The sequence below is a fragment of the Crocuta crocuta genome, unplaced genomic scaffold (assembly GCF_008692635.1).
Source record: "Crocuta crocuta isolate KB4526 unplaced genomic scaffold, BGI_CrCroc_1.0 scaffold209, whole genome shotgun sequence".
Taxonomy (NCBI): domain Eukaryota; kingdom Metazoa; phylum Chordata; class Mammalia; order Carnivora; family Hyaenidae; genus Crocuta; species Crocuta crocuta.
The window spans coordinates 2990777-3010380 of record NW_027551566.1 but is presented as its reverse complement, the minus strand read 5'-3'; the positions used below and the strand labels follow the sequence as shown (position 1 = coordinate 3010380).

General features: G+C 45.1%; 1 protein-coding gene across 1 annotated transcript in view; it reads left to right on the top strand.

Annotated features, from left to right (window-relative positions):
• SLC24A3 (solute carrier family 24 member 3) overlaps positions 1 to 19604 on the top strand; it is a 491381-nt gene that overhangs the window by 279787 nt on the left and 191990 nt on the right. Inside the window, exon 3 of the mRNA XM_077750215.1 lies at positions 14971 to 15047. Within this exon, the coding sequence (XP_077606341.1) occupies positions 14971 to 15047 (77 nt within the window). The remainder of the gene's footprint in view (positions 1 to 14970; positions 15048 to 19604) is intronic.

Sequence of the window (19604 nt, the reverse complement as noted above, 5' to 3'; positions counted from 1 at the left end):
GGGCGTTGGAGTAGCAAGAGGGGTCTTCATTATCTCTGACTGGCCTCTTCTGAAATGAGCCCAAGATTTGTCCTGGTTTATGTAGTAAATATGTACATTTGCATCTGGCTTCTGTGATGTGATGACCAAGGTTAATGCATCACAAGGTTTATGTTGCCTCCACATTTTTTTGGTCTCAAAATAATTATGTTGGTTTCTTTAAGGATTTCTTTGAATGTGTTTTCAGTTCCAACAATCCTACAATGACATGCAAGCACCTAGAAAGACATAAGCTAGCCAGCAATGACACAAAATCCTAAGTTCTGACAGGGGACCAAAATGTCATTAGCATGTAGCAGGGAATATGATGGGGTTCTGGGGCAAGAACAGAGTGGAACCCCTCCCTCCTCTTTTGTGTATACCTTTCTTCTTCCTTTGAACAGAAATTGCAGTGCTTATTATTTTGTTCTTCATGAATTCAGGAATTTAGCAGGATTTTATTTTTCTTCTTTTANGTCCATCCATGTTGCTAAACATGGAAAGAGCCTAAGTGTCCATCAACAGATGAATGGATCAAAAACACTAATATGTTTATGTGCTTGTTGTAATGGCCAGATTTAGTCAGAAATTTTATATTTTCTGCCTACCTTTCTTTCCTATTTCTGAAGCTTCACAAATTTGTCTGGACTTGAAAGGCACTTATTAAACACCTACCTTCTGTTGCTGTGATTTTCAATTTGCCAACTTCATGTAGAATGTCAAAATTTGACACTTTATGGGAAACATGTAAGAGAACCTCCAGACTCCGAAAGAAGTAGAACATGATTTTGTTCCCTTGGCGGTAACTTGTTTCCAATATCATTTGTCCCCTAGCATACATTCTTGCCTCTGAGCCTTTGGATATCACCTGTCAGAGACATCAGGACTGCCACAGATGCTTTTTTAGGTTGCCTTGACCTTCAAATATTTGTAGTTGAGGGCTGTGGGATTATGTAGCATCTCATCCGGTAAGCTCCAACTGTATTGAGGACCCTCTTTGTCTAATCTTTGGTTTATTGATAGAAGTTACTATGCAGTTAGATTACCTCCTAGCCCTTTATCAAATCTTGCCAGCCTATGCCACTGACCTTCATTTTCCCCGAGTCCTTATTTACCACTGGGCTGCATGGTTACTTCAGGCTGCATTAGTTCCATGGAGAACTTAATGTGACTAACAGCAAGTTTTTGGAACCTTTAATGTGAACTGAGTTTTACTGTAAATTTTCTGCCCCAGGTGATGACATAGAGTATACTCTGGACTTTTGACTCCCATTCAGGGTAGAGTAGCTTGTTGGATTAATGTTCCAGTAGGAATAATTATGGACTCTGGACAAAATAACAAAAAAACAATTGTTTAAAAGCTCTGAAAAGTGAAAAAAGCCAATAGAAACTGGAAGGAGTATGAAACTTGAAAGAAGGAAACCATACCTATCAGCTCTTCCTCTGTGAATCTCCATAGTGTGTGCAGTGCATGGAGGATAGAACTAAAACAGAAAACAGTGATGTTATTGGCCTGAGGCACATGAGATTAGACTTTTTTCTAGCTACTGGAAGATCTAGAAATTGGGAGGCATCCCAGAAAGAGAGGCTTGACAGCAGGGGAGCCCTAAAGCATACATATAAATTCCCCTGATGTTCTGACTGACCCCTGAATTGTCCATGCTGAGGGGGACACCATGTAGTGGGGAGTGGGGGACACCATGTAGTGGGGAGTGGGGGACACAACAGCTAAAAGGCTGGAATTGCTAAGTAAAGATTTCAGAGCCACAGCTCTGGAGAGACAGACTTTAGAGTTCAAGTCCCCAGTGTTTTAAGGGGCTTGGTAAATGGCTCAGACTTCCCATTCAGATCCTATGGGGACCACATCCCAGGATTGAGAGCACAACCGGAACAGACTTTGTTAGAGAAAAGCCTAAAACCAGCACTAGATATGACCCTCCAGTAATCTACTGCCCTACTAAAACAAATTCAGCCCTCTTCCAAGGAAGACAACAGAATCCAGAGTCTCCTTAGTACATCATCTGTAAAGTCAGATATATCATCAAGAATGACAAGACACACGTCAAGTAGATTCTAAATTATTTTGCTTTAATCTTGCCTGCTTCAAACTGTAACCAGTCCTGCTCTGCTAACTACAAGACAGCACAGTGGCCTTCTTGAGATATCTTGCTTTTTAAAAAATTTTTATGTTTATTTATTTATTTATTTTTGTACATTAAAGATTTTAATAAATGCATTTAAATAGATGCATTCTTATTGAAAATAAAGAAAAATAATTTACTAGAGGAGCAGGCCATTTCACAGAAAAAGAACCTAAGTGGCTAATAGTAGGTGGAAAGATGCTCAAACTTTCTAATATTCAGGGAAATGCAAATTAAAATAAAATCCCATTTCACACCAATGAGATACATACAATTTTAAATGTCTGACAACATCAATAATTACTGAGAGTATAAACAGGGACTTCTAAAATGGCTTCCTCAAGCAAGGCTAAAGGTGTGACTGTCCTATCACCTGGGGGAGGGGAAGAAACACAAAAGTATCATGAGTGAAGAGCAGAGACATTCCTCAAAGTACAGATTTTAAAATGTTTATTTATTTTTGAGAGAGAGAGAGACAGAGTGCAAGCAGGGGAAGGGCAGAGAGAGAGGGAGACACAGAATGGAAAGCAGGCTCCAGGCTCTGAGCTGTCAGCATGGAGCCCAATGCGGGGTTTGAATTCACAAACTGTGATATCATGACCTGAGCAGAAGTCGGATGCTTAACCGACTGAGCCACCCAGGCACCCCCCTTTCTTGTTTCTACTCTTGATTTATACCCTTAAAAGCCTAGTTTGGAGAACAGAGCACATTGTAAAGGCAGAGGAATTTAGTCTGTTTCATTCATAACTATAATGTACCATCAGCACAGCTCAATGATGGGCCAAAAGAAATGAAGGAAAAATTGACACAAGAAAACTACTTTTAGTCTTGGATTAATTATATTCTTATATTCCATTCAGGTGGAGCCATCATATTTGAAATCTAAACTTTGGATGTACAAACTTAGTGATCCAACAAAAAAGTTCTACCCTTAAAAGAGTTTCAGATGGGGGGGCCTGGGTGGCTTAGTCGGTTAAGCGTCCGACTTTCGCTTAGGTCATGGTCTCGCGGTTCGTGGGTTCGAGCCCCGCGTCGGGGTCTGTGCTGACTGCCAGCTCAGAGCCTGGAGCCTGTTTCAGTCTGTGACTCCCTCTCTCTCTGACCCTCCCCTGCTCACGCTGTCTCTCTCTCTCTCTCTCTCCTAGAAATAAATAAAAAACATTTAAAAAAAAAAAAAAGAGTTTCAGATGTAATTAGAAGATTCTTGAGTGTTTTGACCCCAAACCAGAAGTATTTAATATTTAATATATGGTAACATAAAAGGGAGAATGATTTCTTCCAGGTAACATCTTAACTTTTCTTCCAAGGAGAGGCAGAGTTTGCCAAGTACGAAATGAGGGGTAAACACAGCTTGTATTTTGCCAGCTGAATTAGCCAGTAGTTTTTCTACTTATTTACATCTCTTCCTACAACTAACTGTGATATTTATTTCATTATTATAGACAAGATTTCAAGCTATTATATTAAAAGTGTGCAACAACCTAATACATCTGCTTGAATATATTTGATATCTTCAGGAGACTGTATTGAGATCCTTCTAGGGGCACCTGGGTGGCTCAGTCAGTTAAGCATCTGACTCTTGATTTTTGGCTCAAACCCATGAACTGTGAGATCATGACCTGAGCTGCAGTCAGATGCTTAGACTAATCCGCCCAGGCGCCCCAACCATGTGTGTCTTCTTAAGGAGCTATTTAGTGGGTTTCTATGCACATCAGCTTGTTGGTCTGCATTTTTCTGGATCAGTAAAAAGACATGAGAGCATGAGAGATTCAACACCTATGTCAGACCCCAGTTCATCCATCCACACATTCTCTGACATGGGCACCAAGGGCCATTTTGAAGAACAGAGCAGACCATTAAGGGCATGAACACCACAGGGCTATTTCCATAAAATTTCCATATTCTTTATTGAGGATTCACTACTGACACAGTTATGGTAATCCCACATGAGCAACAAATAGGCTCTTGTCCCTATAGATAGGCCTTCTATGTGTTGCCATGTTTGTGGCCTCAGAACACTACATTAATCACAGGATCACTGTATTTTCTACAGTAGCTACTGGCTTGGAGACATGAGCAACATTGATGCCATGACTTTTTATTATTGATAAAGAAATATGTTTCCAGTTCATCAAATTACATTTCAGTGCCTTGCCAGGCCAAAAGTCTCTGGTAACTAATGATTGAGGTTCTTTAGTTGCAAAGAATGTCTGTTCCCTTCCAGGAGAAAAGCTTGTGGGATGCTTTTTTTTTTTTTTTTTAAATCTTCTGCCAATATGGATATGAGAAAAAGAGCTCTGAAGTGGAATCAAGGAGCTTCTCATGGGTGTGTTGGATCAACTTCAGCACCATCAAAGAGGGGCAGACAGTCTTCCAACCTGCATTCAGGGGCTGGCTGTCTCTGTGCTGCTGTCAACAAAGCAAGATGCATCATTTCCCTGTAAACGCATAGAAATAAGGCCATTGATGACTGTTGCCATCATTGGGGGGGAAATTCACTTGAATATGGATGAGCCCTTTGCTGGAAAAACTAACCTTTGTTTAAATGGAGAGGTGCAAAAGTACAAAATTCTTAGCTTCCCTTGTCTAAATATGGGTTCATCAGAAGTAAGTCCTTGGGCAGATTCGAGTACAAGTTTATTTGGGAAATGATCCAGGGAGAAGAGTCAAGAAGTGAGATAGGGAAGGGAAGGTGGCCAATCAAAAGAGGGTTATAAAGCCAGTTTTCATGGGGAGCAACTGGAGTTTAATCCTGCTGTGAATGCTAGCAAATGATGAAGGACGCACCTGAGAGGTCTCCTACCCAGATGGTGAGGGAGCTGAGGTGTTTATACACCTACCTGTCATCAGACTTTGGTTGAAGGATGTGCCTGGAGGAAAGAGCAGTATTAATCCCCTGGCATGTAGTGTCTGGGCAAAGAACCCTATCTCAGCTTTGGAAAAAGTCCTTAGACTAAGAAATGCAAGGCTGGTATCTCCTTTGCATAAAAGTGATAGGACCCCTGGAGTGTAGGCAGGGCATTGATGTCTTGGGAAGACTCCCTTGTCCATATTTCTCCCTCTCTGCTATATTTTAATAAGGTAAAAGGAGCTATCATTTGATAATTACTTACCTGATTCTAGGTGCTACATATTTTGTAAATAGCATCACAATCAATCCTCATAATTACATAAACTGGTATTGTTTTCATCCTCGCATTTTATGCATTAAGAAATAAAGACTGAAGGAGGTTAAGGAACATCCCCAAGGCCACAGGACTCATAAGTGGTGAAGGAGGGCTTCAGGTCTAGGTCCTCAGCTCTTGTAAAACCCTGGCTGCCTGTGGTAAACAAATATCACCACGTAGGTATTGGCTCAGACAGACTTTCTCAGCAAATTTGATTGGTAGAATCTTTTTGATTGACAATTTGATAACCCTACACTGAGGCTCTTGGTTACCATGACCTGTTCACAGTCTTCTTTCCATGCACATATCAATCCTTTAAATCCAGACTTTGTTTCTGGCTTTCAAAAGGAAGATGTTCTGCCCTTAAAAGTCAAGGAAAAAAAAGATCAATTTGCCCTTGCTAATACAGAAAAATCAACATGTAAGACCCCAGTCATGATCTCAGTTCCTCCACTACTGTCTGTGTGAACTTTAGCTGATTACCTGCCTTCTTTGGGTCTTGATTTGCTTATCTGTAAATTGAGGATAAAGATTCCTATCTATCATAGAAACATTGCAAAAGTGATAAATATATATTTACAATATTCTATAAAGGTTAGTTCCATCTGTAAATATTGGGATGATTGCAGACAGAGCTGAGTGTTCCCTGGCCCCCAGCCTACACTTTGGTCCACTCAACTGGGGACTCCTCAGCGCCTTTGTGTAACTAAGGTTGAGTATGGTACCTGGCCCAGAGCATGCTAAGGGCTGAATGAGTATGTGTTTATTTGCACACGATTGATTTGTTAATACATTTTCCAGTGTTGTTGAGACACAGATTCCAAAGATGACCTCAAAGCAGCCTGCAGTTCTCTGGGACACTCTGCACCCTCCCTTTGCCACATATATCCCACCCCCTCTGCACTTTTGTGGCTCGCTGAACCTCACTGAGCACAAGAGGAAGGCACCAAAATGTCTCTGAAACTTTTCCAGAGACTAAATATTTAGAAAGTTAAGTTGAGAATATATCCATTTTCACACACATTCTTTTGTGGATAATTTTGTCCTAGGGCCTTCAGTTATGACATGTGTGTTCATTTAATCAACAAACACTCTTAATTAAATGACTGATCTGTGCCAGGCACCAAGCTAGGCACTGGGGATAAAGAGAAGAGAAGAATAAATTTCCCTCAACCTTAATTGCTTACCCCCAGTCTAGTGGAGAAGACCGAAGAAACCAAAAGTTGCTGAGGCGAGGCCTCATTTGCAGAATACAGTTGGGATGCTGAGCACCATATTAACTATTGTATTACTCAGGGCAGGCTCGGCTATGCTGGGTAACAAATAGCCCCAAATCTCAGTGGCTAAGAGAATAAATGTGTTATTGTTTTACTCACACTACATGTATAAATGTGCATATTAGAAGGGTGGGATTCTGCTATCAGTCGTTCAGGGACACAAGCTGATAGAAGATGCATCCTGACTTATGAGTCCATGAATATTTAGACAAGAAAATGCAAAGTGGTGAATCAGATACTGGCTGTTAAAGCCTGCCTGGAAATGTGACAGTTGTCATTTTCTCCCATTTCATTGACCAAAGCAAGCTGCATGGCCCCACCTACCCTTAAAGGGAACCTAGAAGTATGTTCTTTCCAAGTCCCCCAACAAGTAGAGATAGGGCATTTGTGAACAGCCTGGGTGGCTGCTCCCAGTTGCTGGAAATTTTACTAAACTCTTTCTTCTATGTAATTTCTTAGTTAATAATTCTGTCTTGTGTTTATACAAAACCTATCCCCTTGGGAGAAATGTCCCTTTAAGTTTATTCACACTTGTCTTTACTTGGTATTTACTTTTCTCTTTCATGGACCCTGACCCAGTGGGTGCTGGCCCCAGAGAGAGAAAAATGCAGGGTTCCTGTCCACAGGTAGCTCACAGTGTAGGAATCAAAGGTACACACAGGCAGCGAGTGACTGCAGTTTGGCTGGAAAACCACTTGAGTACTTTCACAGGATAAGGGTGCCACAAAATGAGTCTAGAAGGCTCCATGGGAGGCCAAGTATTACCACAGCCGACTGAAGTGTTCTCCCAATGTTCCAGGGGAAGAGGGAGCAGAGCAGGTTTTATGGGACCGAACACCTGGACAGATGTTAGGCCCCTAAATTCTTGAGGCATCTCTCAAGAGGCCAATCAAGATGCACTAGGTGGTTTGTTATGAAAAGGGCCCTGGGATGACAGATCAATGCTCTGATGGTTGCAGCGGCCCAGATTACTTTTGCTCAGACATGTTAAGGTAGCTGTGGTTTTAGATCTTCCTCTCGGGTGGCTCCATTTGATCCACATAAGATCAGTATGTCTCTAGATGCCATGAATGTCTCTGCTGCATCTTTTCCCCCAAACGAGACAAAATACTCTCTATCCCTTGCAAACCTCCATTTGGACTCATCAAACTCCGGCCTCGGGAAACCAGCCAGGAGAAGCATGTCGGCTGACTGCTGTTGCCTTGGAAAGGGGAATCTACTCTGGTCCGGGCTCTGTGGTTTCTATGGGAACAGCACTGCTTGCCTTTGCTGGCTCCCCCAGGCTGGCAAGATGTACTGAAAGGAAAATTGGGGGAGAGAAAGAGAGAGACAGAAAGAGACTTTGAGGATTTTGAAGGTATTTGAAGAAACCCTCCACTGGATGTGTAGCTATTCCCAGCACACCACATGGGCCATTTGGCTCCAACACAGCCTCAACACGGAAGCATGTACCTAGAGATACATACATTCATGAAGCTCCCTTGGACTATACACCATCCTGGAGAAACAGATGCCAAAACAAAGCAGGCAGGAATTGGCATAGGTGGTTTTCACCACTAAGACCAAGAAAAAACATGTCCTTGGCCCAAGGCCAGACCAGCATCTGATCATTGCTACAGTTATGAAGAATTGGAATAGATGGCCCAGGAAGATGGTGAGAGGTATATCATATATATTGCCCGCACCCTTCCCAGCGACCCTGCAGGGCTGGCGTTAACATACCCATTTTACAGATGAAGGCAATTGGGCTCTGAGAGAGGAAAGGATGACCTGTGAGTGATGTGGGTGGGATCTGAACCCAGACCTAAATCTCCACCTTGGGCCCTTATGCAAAATCTAACCAACAACCAAGGAAAATTAAATTAGAGTCCCAAAGATGGCTGGTCATCCAATTCCCATCTTGACTAAGATGCCCCTGGTTCTTTGGATTTGAGTGGGAGGAAGTCCACTCAAATGGGAGGCAGTCGGGATGGCATCAGCACTGCCGTTAGCTCTGCAAGAGGCACTAGCAGCCCCACCTTGCTTTATAGATGAGGAAACTGAGGCCAAGAAGCACTGGGCAGAACCTTCTATTCCAATGTGCCACCCTGTCTTTGTATACTCTTGTCTTGGACAGCTTCAGCTGTTCTGAAAACACCATTTCTCAAGCGTGTTTGGGGTCTTAGAATCTGTGCCGGCCAGGTGGGGCATTTGCTCAGCCTCACAGAGGCCAGATCAGCTGCTGCTGAACACTCTTTTCTTAACCTGTTGAGCCAGCTGGACAAGACTGATGTGCTCCATCCCAGTCATTGTCTAGGGTCTTGCTTCCTTTGGCATTCTTCATCCTGATAACAGTTATTAAGACACCTGCTGTGTGCACTAACCGTACCCTGAGATTAGACTGGAGGGAACAATGAAGAGGAATCCCAGGCCATTTTTCAGATGGCTAGTAGGCAAATCGAGGCCCAGAGATACTAAAATACACAGCACCAAGAGTCACACTGTGGGAGTGCTAGGACTGAGCCCTCCCATTTCCAGATGCCCAGATGATGATACTTTCCTTGTCCCCAGGCTGACCCCTTCCTTAGGAAGATTAAAATAATCAGACCAGACTGCTTTAGAACCACAGCAAACAACACTTGGTGAAATAACAGTGTGTGTATAGTGCATAAGTAGGGGGTGATGAGATCGTTTGTAAACATTAGGAACTTCCCTCAAATAAAGCTGCTGCCTTAGCAGGTCTGGAGACAGGGCTGTCCCTGAGTCATGTTCTCTACAGCCAAGGTCATCTGGTAATGTCCTTTGTAAATGAGACAAAGAAGCTTCTAATATGGTGGAATCAGGCTTATTACAAGAACATGTTACAATGCAGGTAACTATGGTTGAAATCTTAACGTTTGGGCCTTACCATGCTGGATTCAGAATGCAAGTCCCCGTACAATCTGTCTGGACCTTTATGCCTATGCACAGAGTGTCTCTTCTGCTACTTCCACCTGATGCCCTGCTGCTCAGTGCTGATGCCACTGATGCATGAGGAAGTCATGATCTCTCATTCCTATTCCTGCAGACACCTGCACCTCTTCTTTTATAGTTTCTACATAAGAGGTTCTTGGAGGATCATAGAGATGCAGCATGCAGGGTGGAGCAGACATTGGGCATCACCACACCACACATGCAGATGGCTTCTTGATGCACCTGTGACTCTGTCTAGGGCCTTCTCTGGTACCATGAACACACTGACTTGGCCAGTGTAGAGCTGAGAAGGGTTAAGGGTCATCCCTAAAGTGTTTAGGACAGCCCTCAACAGTGAGACAAGCATCCATGGACAATGCTGATGCATATTCTACACTGTCTCTCAGAGGGGCACCAGCATATCTGAGCCTACTTTATCAGCCCCTTCTCTGACTTGTCTTCTTCCTGTCCCATTGTGGGATCACCTCCAAATAAACTGCTGGAATTCAGATCTCTGTCTCAGGGTCTGCTCCTAAGACAGTCTCAGACATAGGCATATGGGACTATGAAGGAAGTCTCACTGCATGGAGGGAAAGAGGATATCCCGGGCCTCCAGCTCAAATTTTCAAAGAAATTTTTCTTGTGACTTTTGTCAAAAGACAATGCAGCTTTAAGAGGAAAATAAAATCTATGTATCCTTCTCTGCAAATTGTGCATTAGCTTGGAGCACCTGGATGGCTCAGTCGTTTAAGCATCTGACTCTTGATCTCAGCTCAGGTCGGCTCTGTGTTGGGTGTGAAGTCTACTTTAAAAAAAAATCGTGCATTAGCTCTTTGAAATAACTGTTATAATCTCATCACTAGCCCAGTCCATATTTTCTTTTCTTTTTTTTTTATGTTTTATTTATTTCTAGGAGAGAGAGAGACAGCGTGAGCAGGGGAGGGTCAGAGAGAGAGGGAGTCACAGACTGAAACAGGCTCCAGGCTCTGAGCTGGCAGTCAGCACAGAGCCTGACGCGGGGCTCGAACCCACAACCGCGAGATCATGACCTAAGCGAAAGTCGGACGCTTAACCGACTAAGCCACCCAGGCGCCCCAGCCCAGTCCATATTTTCATACAGGAGCAGTAGTGAATAAATAGCCAGAGTGGGATCCATGTCAGGAGAAGCTTCCTGGGGGAATACTTAAACTGGTTATTTTTTCCACATTGCTGTGAACCACCAATTAAGAATTTTGTTGTTTGATTTGAGAACATTGAACTGACTCTTCTCTGCCTTTCCCACCGCTCCTCATCACACTCACCCTTATTTCTGCCACTGACCAGTCCGCCACATTCAGATTCATGAGGAAGTCCAGTAGTGGCCTGCTTGGCCAGGACTTTGGACAGCGCCCCAGCCCTTCCTGAGTCAGCACTAGGCTCTGTGGGCCACCTTACCCAAGGGCATAGTGTCCAGCACAGTCTTCTCCAAGGGCTCTAGCCAGGTCCCGGGGTTGACAAGGCATCTAGTCCTCTGCCAAGACCCTTCACAAACCAAAACCTGAAGCCTAGTGGGTCCATTCATTCATGGTCATTTACATACCCACTTGCTGTCTGTTGACAGGAAGTGACAAGGAAAATGCCTGGATTCAAAACATAACATATCACTTACTGACATGGTACCCTTGGTCAAGTCCTATCACGAGCCCTGGGTTAGCTCATGGATGAAGCAGCAGAGCAACAGAGAGGACAGAACTGGCACAAGTGTGGATACCTTGCAGATGCAGACTGCTGGGGTAACTCCCCAATGGCCTTCACTCCCTCACATGCTGCCCTCAGCCCCATTTTTACTAAAAATCACATTATTCCTCATATAGGAAGTCTGAAGGGCAGGACGTAAAGTAGCTGGCTTCAACATGCCAGTGTTGAAGTCCCTCAGTCCCACTTCTGTACCCACCTCTGCTCCTCATTGATGATAAGTAGTCCCTATGTATGATTGCCTTGCATGGCACCCATCACAGGTGGCTTCAGTTTCTCGAGGGTAATGGCTGTTGTGATCCGTAAAGAAACTTAGCAAACCAGTCCTGTCTCTCGTTCTCTAGGGGTAGGAGGGCAATAGGATGGTCACATTTAAACACTGAACTGGCCAGTGTGGAAAGGCCCCATTGCAGATACACAGAGAAATGTAAAGGGGAAAAAAAAACAGCCTAGCTTTTCGCTCTGGTGTGTGATAACAGTATACAGATCTGATCAGATCCCCTACTTGGAGGAAGTCCCAAGAAGGAAGAGGCCACCTAGCAGAGTGAGATTGCAAATAAATGCCAGAAGCTAGGAAAACAACAGAGAGGGGTGTTACCAGGCCTGCATTTGCTGTGTGGGTGGCTCTTCTCTGCAGCTTTCCAGCTGTGGATCCTTGAGTTGGAATCTAATCCTCTGCCCCTTGGGTTCCTTGTCTATGAAATGGCAATGATGGCTTTCTGGGAGGACAAAAATGGATAGTGGGTGTAAAGTGCAAGGCACACCACTTGCCAGGAGTAGGTGCTCAGTGAATGTGTCATTCTGCACAGGTTTGTCAAGGGCATTCTGCCCACCAGAGCCTTCGTCTCAGCCCATCTCAGTCCATTACCAGCCAGTCTATCATAAGCCCCACCTTCCAAGGGCACTGAAATGTCTGTACAAAACAAAGGGAACATTAGTTGCAGACCGTAGTTGTTGTTTCTTCAGAACCAGAAATTGGGACACAAGGTCTGGGCAAGTCTGGGTAAACATGGGCACCAGTCAGTGCTGGAAAGTCTCCAGCTTTGGGTGCTGAGAGGGATGTGGGAAAGGCCTGCTCTGTGGGGCCTTCCCTCTCCTTACCTTTGTGCCCTTCCCCACCAGTGGTGGCCCATGGAAGCTGTCAGTTTCCTGGGTTTGAGAAGTAGACAGGAAACGACATTGTTCATGGTTTCTGATCCACAATGAACAACATTGGAGGGGAGGGATATGTGAAAGCCATGGGATGGTTATTTGAACTAAAATTTATTCACCTGAGGTCAAAGAGAAGTTCAAAAGAGGAAAGCACTGGAAAGCATCTCTTAAGCATGTAAGACATCCTATGTGCACAGGAAGGGCCAGAGGGTGGGGAAGGAAGGATAGACAAGAAATGACTGAGGGCTGGGACACCTGGGCAACCCTGTTGGTTAAGGGTCGAACTCTTGATTTCAGCTCAGGTCATGGTGTCAGGGTTCATGGGATTGAGCCCCACATGGGTTCTGCACTGACTGTGCAGAGCCTGCTTGGGATTCTCTCTCTCCCTCTCCCTCTGCTCTCTCTCTCTCTCAAAATAAATAAATAAATATTTTAAAAAATCAAAATGACTGGGAACTGCAAAGGCCAGGTCTCTCCAGATCTAGCCTGTTGTCGGCAGAGAGGTTTCAGGAAGTAGAGGGGTTTCTTATCAGAGAGGCTGGAGGGCTTCCTCCAGCTCTAATCACTGGACAAGAGCATGCCAGCCAGAGGCATTAGGCCTGTAGAGGGAAGATACTAGATCAGAGACCTCTCATAGAGTGGCTAGAAACCTTGCAATTTCCAGGGCCAGATGGATGAACTTCAGGCTTAATCTGTGAACCCTTGTCCCCTCATGGTAATTTCCAGATTGTAGTGTCATTTGGTCTTCAAGGTGAAATCTTCCCAGCTTGCCCTCATTTTTCCCATTCATTGATCAGGAGAACTCAGTGCAGTCTGTTTGGAACAGCTTTAGCTTAGAAAATCACTTGGGGGATCATGAAATCCCTGTCTTTCCTTGCCTCCCCAATTTCATCACATAAAGGATTGGAAAACTGGCCAAGTCTTTCATGATGTCTTTATCCAGTGCTACCCTGGAAGCAGGGAGAACTTTTTCAAAGAATAGTCAAAGGCTTCTGTCTTGGGCACCCCTTCCCAGGCCAACAAGCTGCAGCCTTGAGGTATGTACTGTGCAAGCTCCCCAGGTCTGTGGCAGAACTGGGTCCCAGGTGTCCTGAGCAGTCACCACCCACTTGATAATGTCACCATCTTGGGCTCCCCTCCTTCCCTGGTCTCATTGCCTTCCTCATTCACAGCATGTGCAGGGGTCACCTCTAAATAACTATGTATAACCAAATCCTTGACTGAGAGTCTGCTTTTGGGGGAACCCAGAGGAAGGTATGGTCTTGTACATCTTTCCCATCGACTGGTGATAGTTTCCCTATGTGTGCACTGGAGAAGGACTGAGAGCTTGTGGAGGTCTGAAAGGAAGGCTGCTTCCATCAGCTGGCTGCATTTGCTGAAGATGAGGCCGAGGGCAGCATGGTGTGCATAGCTTCCCACAGAGTCTGATCTGATAACGTCCTCCAGAGAGGAGAGGCTTATGAAGGCCCTGGCCATGATGTTGATTGGGTTTTATGAGAGGAAGGAGAGAGGGCAAGCAGTTGGGGGTGGGGATAGCCCAGGTTGATGGTATCATCTGTACAGATATATAGAAAAAGAAAGCAAATGGAAAGTGTGCTGAAGGAATGGTAAATTTTCCTGTCTGGTGGGAGTATGAGAGCCCATGCAACAATGCTGACTGCCAAATTGTTGTGCATGGCCTGGCTTGCAGTACCGGCTCAGTCAGCCATTGTTTGAGTAAATGAGTACATGCAAAGTGTAAAAAGGCAGGAGAAGAGAAGAAAGCTCAAGTGGGAAACAGCCAGGACCAGCTTGGGACTGCCAGTGGACAGACGGAGGCTTTTATCTCCTAGCAGGGAAGTTTTGGGAGCAAGGAGAGGGGCATGAGCCGTTCTGCTTCATAGTCCAGTTCAGCAGTGGCCAATGTGGGTCAAGTTCAAAAAGGGAATGAGAGAGCAGGGAGGGTGTTGTAACAGGGCCAAGGCCCAAGGCCCAAGCCAAGGCAGTCATGGCAGGGAATGAGGGGCATTCTAGAGCAGGGGCAATAATGCTGTGTGTGCCATGCACCGTGTTGGTAATTCAATGAAGCCTACAGACCTCTGCTCAGGAAAACATTTTTCGATGCAGGCGATAAAATATATATGCTTACAAAAGGAAACTGATCATATTGAAATGAAGTTGTTGGAGTATTAGAAAATAAGCTTGCATGAAGGTAATTCCTATATTTCCTTGTTAACCCTCTAAATCACAAGGTGCCATCTAAAAACTAACCAAATGTTGAAGTGATGAGTGAGAGCTGCCTTGACTATAATAGTATAATGAATCATGAAAATATCTGTTAGGGGCAGAGTTCTCGGTGCTTCTTAGACTCCTGTGGTTTGTTACCTACCTTCTTATCTGAAGGAAACACTGAATTCCAGTTAAGAGATGTGTGAACATAAAGATGGAATTTTTTCTCATCCTGGTTCATGGATCCCACATGAAAACGAGGGCTGGAGAAGCTGTCCCAGAACTCCAGCCCTGAAAACATTGTCATCCATTCTGAGCTGGTTTTCTCTCTCCATTTTTTAGCCCTGCATGAATTCCCCAATGACATCTTCACCAATGAGGATCGAAGACAGGGGGCAGTGGTTCTCCACGTGCTCTGCGTAAGTACCCCTCCAGGGGCTCTGCCTGGAGGGTCTGGAGGGAAGCCTGGCTGGTGGTGGGTGGGCAGTGAGTTACATACCTGGCGCAGGTCTCCTGAGCCCTGTGGAAGACAGTCTCCAAAAGTGCCCTCTATGGAAGGCCACAGATTTGGAAGCTGGAAGACACCTGTATGTATTATTTCCTTGATATCAGAGCCCAAACCATGGGCTCCGAGGACAACCAGACTTACTCTCTGCTATTTAACCTTGCCCCTCTCTCTGCTCAAATGCCACCCTCTGGGGGAACCCTTTCCTAACCAGCCTCTCTAAAATGCCATTGTCTTTCCCCTTCCCGGGCTTTCTTTTTCTCCCTATCACTGATCACTGCCTGACGTAATACATTATTGTTATTTGTTTATTGTCCATCAACCTCACTCACATGTAAGCTTCAGGAGAACTGGGACTTTGTTTTGTATATGGCTTCATTCCCCAGACCTGTTTCTGGCATCTGGTAGGGACAAAGTATTTGTTAAACTGACAGATTAAATATAACAGCACAGGTACAGCATCTGACATTGATAGGTGATCAATAAAAGTTTGTTCTGGCTCTTAATGTCCACCACCACTGCCCTAGCACTTCCTCAGTAGACTCTACACTGAGCACCTTTGGTTTTCCTTGTCCCCATTTGGAGAGGTTGGGGAGGCTGTATGTGTGAAATCTATCTAAGGAGTGGCTGGAATCAGAAAGACCCAAGCCAAATTCTGGACTAGGTATGTCACTGTGCTTTCCTGTCCCTATGGGATGCACTCTCCCCCTGAATGCTTTTAATTCCATTTTGGTTATTTATTTCTGTGAAACAAATTCTCCAAATTTAGTGGCATATTCAATAACCATTCTAGTTGCTCTTGTGTTCTGTGAGTCCGTAGTTCAGAAAGGGTACAGAGGGAATGTAGTACCACAGGATCTGGGCCTGAAATAGAGCAATTCAGATGGTTGGCAGTGACACTGGTGTCTGGGGCTAGAGTCCCTGGTGCTGGAGGACCTTTCCCAAGAGAGTTTCTACATTCTCATGTCTGGTGTCCAGATTGGACAAACCCTTCCCAAGAGGGTTTCTCCATTCTCATCTGGGGTGGCCAAAGGACCTGCTCACCTGGGATGTTGACCAGAGCACCTCCGTGTGACCTCACCAGCATAGCTTCAGTGGCCCAGGACTTGGAGGAGAAAGCTCCGTGGCCTATAATGTCCTGGCCTTGGAAGTCACATGTATCATTTCCACCAGACTGTCTTGCAGTTACAAACCCACCATGACTCAAGGGGAGCGGACAAAGACCTTACTTTTCAGTCCACACCTGGGGAAGGCTAGTGGGTATCCCCTGGACTCTGGAGTCAGAACTGAACCCAGTTATGCTGTCTTTGCTTTGTGTATGACTTCTGATGAGATATTTAGCCTCTCTGGACCCAGAAGCTGCCCTAAGCCTGACTCCCTTAACAGTGGAAGCAAGCAGCTCTTTAGGCCTTTCCCCACTTGCCCCAACACCCCTCCTCAGAACCCTCCCCTTGAAGAAAAATCATGAAAAGTTTTTTTTTAGCAAAGACATTCTCCAAAACTACCAGTTAAAGTAGACTCTTTGCAATCCTCCCTGCCTTTCAGCAGAGTCCAATGCACAGAGCAATTAATATGGATTCTAGCTGCCTCTTTAGGACCAAGGAGGCTCCTCTGTCTCAAGGTTGAGGAGCCCCAGTTACTGAGTCGGATCCAGAATTCCCCTGTAGCCATTAGCACCCAGATGCCCCAGTGTCTCAGACATGAGATTCCCACTCTGGGCACAGTATGAATTTCCATCCTTTCCGGGCAGTGTTGCCACCTGGTGCTGGCAGAGTCCTTCTTCCCATGTCCCCTGCTAGGTCCTCTGAATCCATCTGAAGTCAGAGCAGAGTGAATTTGCCTTGTTCTTCATGAACCAGGGGTTATACATAAGGCCTCTGGTCTCCATGATCATACAATCCCCAGGGAAGGCATGAAGGCAAAACAGGACAAAAACGATAAATCCCCCTTACACACTCTTGCAAGAGTGGACACAAGCCTGCAGGTTAGTGCTTTGTCATCCTTGGTATCTAATACCACATTTAGGTCCTGCCCTGGGCCCTGCACTGTAGAAGTCACAGCAGCAAGGGGCCAAGGTCAGCGTCCACCCTTTTATGACCCTGCTCTAGGCACATGGATGTTCAGAATTGTCTGTTCAAATGGCCTGTATCTGCTGCTGAAGCCTGTGTGGGCCTTCTGCTAAGATCTGTCACTGGGAGGGAAAAGACCCCATAGAGAAGCTTGAACTCACTGCTGAGGGTGTTCACACAGACATGCATGTGGAACCAGGCTTGGATGAGGAGGAGAGACCTCTTCTATACAGCAGAGGCACATGGTACTGTGGGCCTGCTGGCACCCTCCCCAAGCTCAAGGGCCAAATCTTATGTTACGTTACCCAACCTGCAAGAATATAAGGACATAAACCTTATGAGGAAGCCCTTTGTCCACTATCTCACACATTGAACAACAAAGTTGCACAGTTGAGTGCAGGAATGCAGGATTCTTTGTATCCCCTTCACTACCATGGTGCCTGGTATACTTAGGATGCTCAGGAACTATTAGATGAACATCATTAGATATGAGAAGAAACACAGCCAGGGCCAACCTGTAGCCTTTTGGTGGCCAGATGAATACATGAGTCAAAGCTGCAGGCAGCTGAGTGTAGATTTCCTGCTTTCAGCCATCTGGAAAGCGTTTCTGAGCTTCTGTATATAGTAGCGCTGGGCCAGACCCCTCCAGAACCCCAAGATAGAGCCTCACCCTCCACATAGCCACTGTCTTTTGGGGAGACCCCCTTACGGACAGCCCCTGCCAGGCTATGCTCTGTGCTATGTGCCTTGGGAGCACAGAGAGGTCCACACCCGGTGTTGGGAGGCACAGCTGAGCTGGAGTAGGTTGGCATTTTCCAAAGAAAAGAGAGGAACTCCAGGCAGGAAAGGGATATCATCATCAAAGATGTAGAGACTCAAGAGTACAGGGGGTCTGCAGTGAACATAAATGAAGGACAGGGAAGGTTGCAGGGGGAGCATCATCACCTGGAGGTGCCATGAGGTGACTCTGCTGCAGAGCTGGAAGTGGGGCAAAACAGATTCCTGGTCTCTCCATCCCTCCTTGCCTAGGGAGCCAGGCATGGCCAGAGAGGATAGTGTGGTCTGTGCTCTAGTCAGGTGACAGAGACCTGGGCAGGCCACAGAGGAAGACTCAGGGCCATTTGGACAGGGGTCCCAGAGTCCCAGGTATCCCCAGAACACTGAAGTCCTGGGGAGGAGAATTGAGAAGGGGGTGTGGGGGACTGAACGTCACCCAGGTGCCTCTAGACACCTGAAGAGCAGAGTCTGCCCATCCAGTAAGGCGAGGGTCCCAGAGGTACCCCCTGTCACCTTAACCTATCTAAGGTGAGAGGGCCATGGGCCTGTCCTTTCATTGGGATTCACTAGCTGTCATTTTGAATTTAGACCAGAGAATCCAGTCCTTTCAGATCTTACTCTGAAACCTGACTAAACTTCACATTTGTGCTCAAACTCAAACTTCCCCATTCCAGTTGGGCCCCATGGGTTTGCATTTTGCATGGGGCCCCATAAACCCCGTAGCCTTCAGCCTCAGTCAGTTCCTGGTCTGTGGACATGGATATTTCTGAGAACACCCCAAAATAATCTTTTAAATCTTAGCTATCATAACTTGCTTCTCATTTTCTTTTCTTTCACACAAATACTTTTTCTTTTGTGTGAGATTCATGGAAATCAAACAGCCATTTCCTTGGGTTTTTTTTGTTTTTTTTTGTTTTTTTTTTTTTGAGAGAGAGAAGAGAGCAGAGGGGAAGAGGGAGAGGGAGAGAGAGAATCTTAACCAGGCCCAGTTCAGAGCCCAATGTGGGGCTCCATCTCACAACTGTGAGATCATGACCTGAGCGGAAATCAAGAGTTGGACTCTAAGTCAACTAAGCCACCCAGGCACCCCCAGGTAACCATTTCTGATTAAACTTTCCAAATTCTTTAGCTCCAGTTTTCCCTTGGATCTTTCTGGTTTTGTGGATTTCAAAAACGCTAAGTCCTAGGATTGCCCTACAAGAAATATTTCTACTTCTTCTGACTATTCTTCCTGTATGGGTTCCTTACTAGTGTGGAAATTCATCATTGGTATAATAACTTTATCAACAGTGAATATCCCCAGTGAAACACACTTGTCTTAGAACCTGCTTTTGTAGCCAATCTCTTCTAGTGTTGATACACTAAAAGCAGTATTCTCTTGTCTGTAAGGAAATTTGCATGCTATAAACTTGTGGGCCTGCCCTAAATAGAGAAGTCTAGAAATAATTTTCTAGGACTGTGGTTTGCTTGTGATTTATAAATACCTTTAAAAATTTGCTAATTTCTCTGTTGGTAGGTAGTTGAATCTTTGAGATTGTAAGCCAAGGCACACATTTACTCATCTAGTAAATGAAGCTATAAATAATATTAAGAAGATGTGGGTTGAATGCCGAGAACAAACTTAG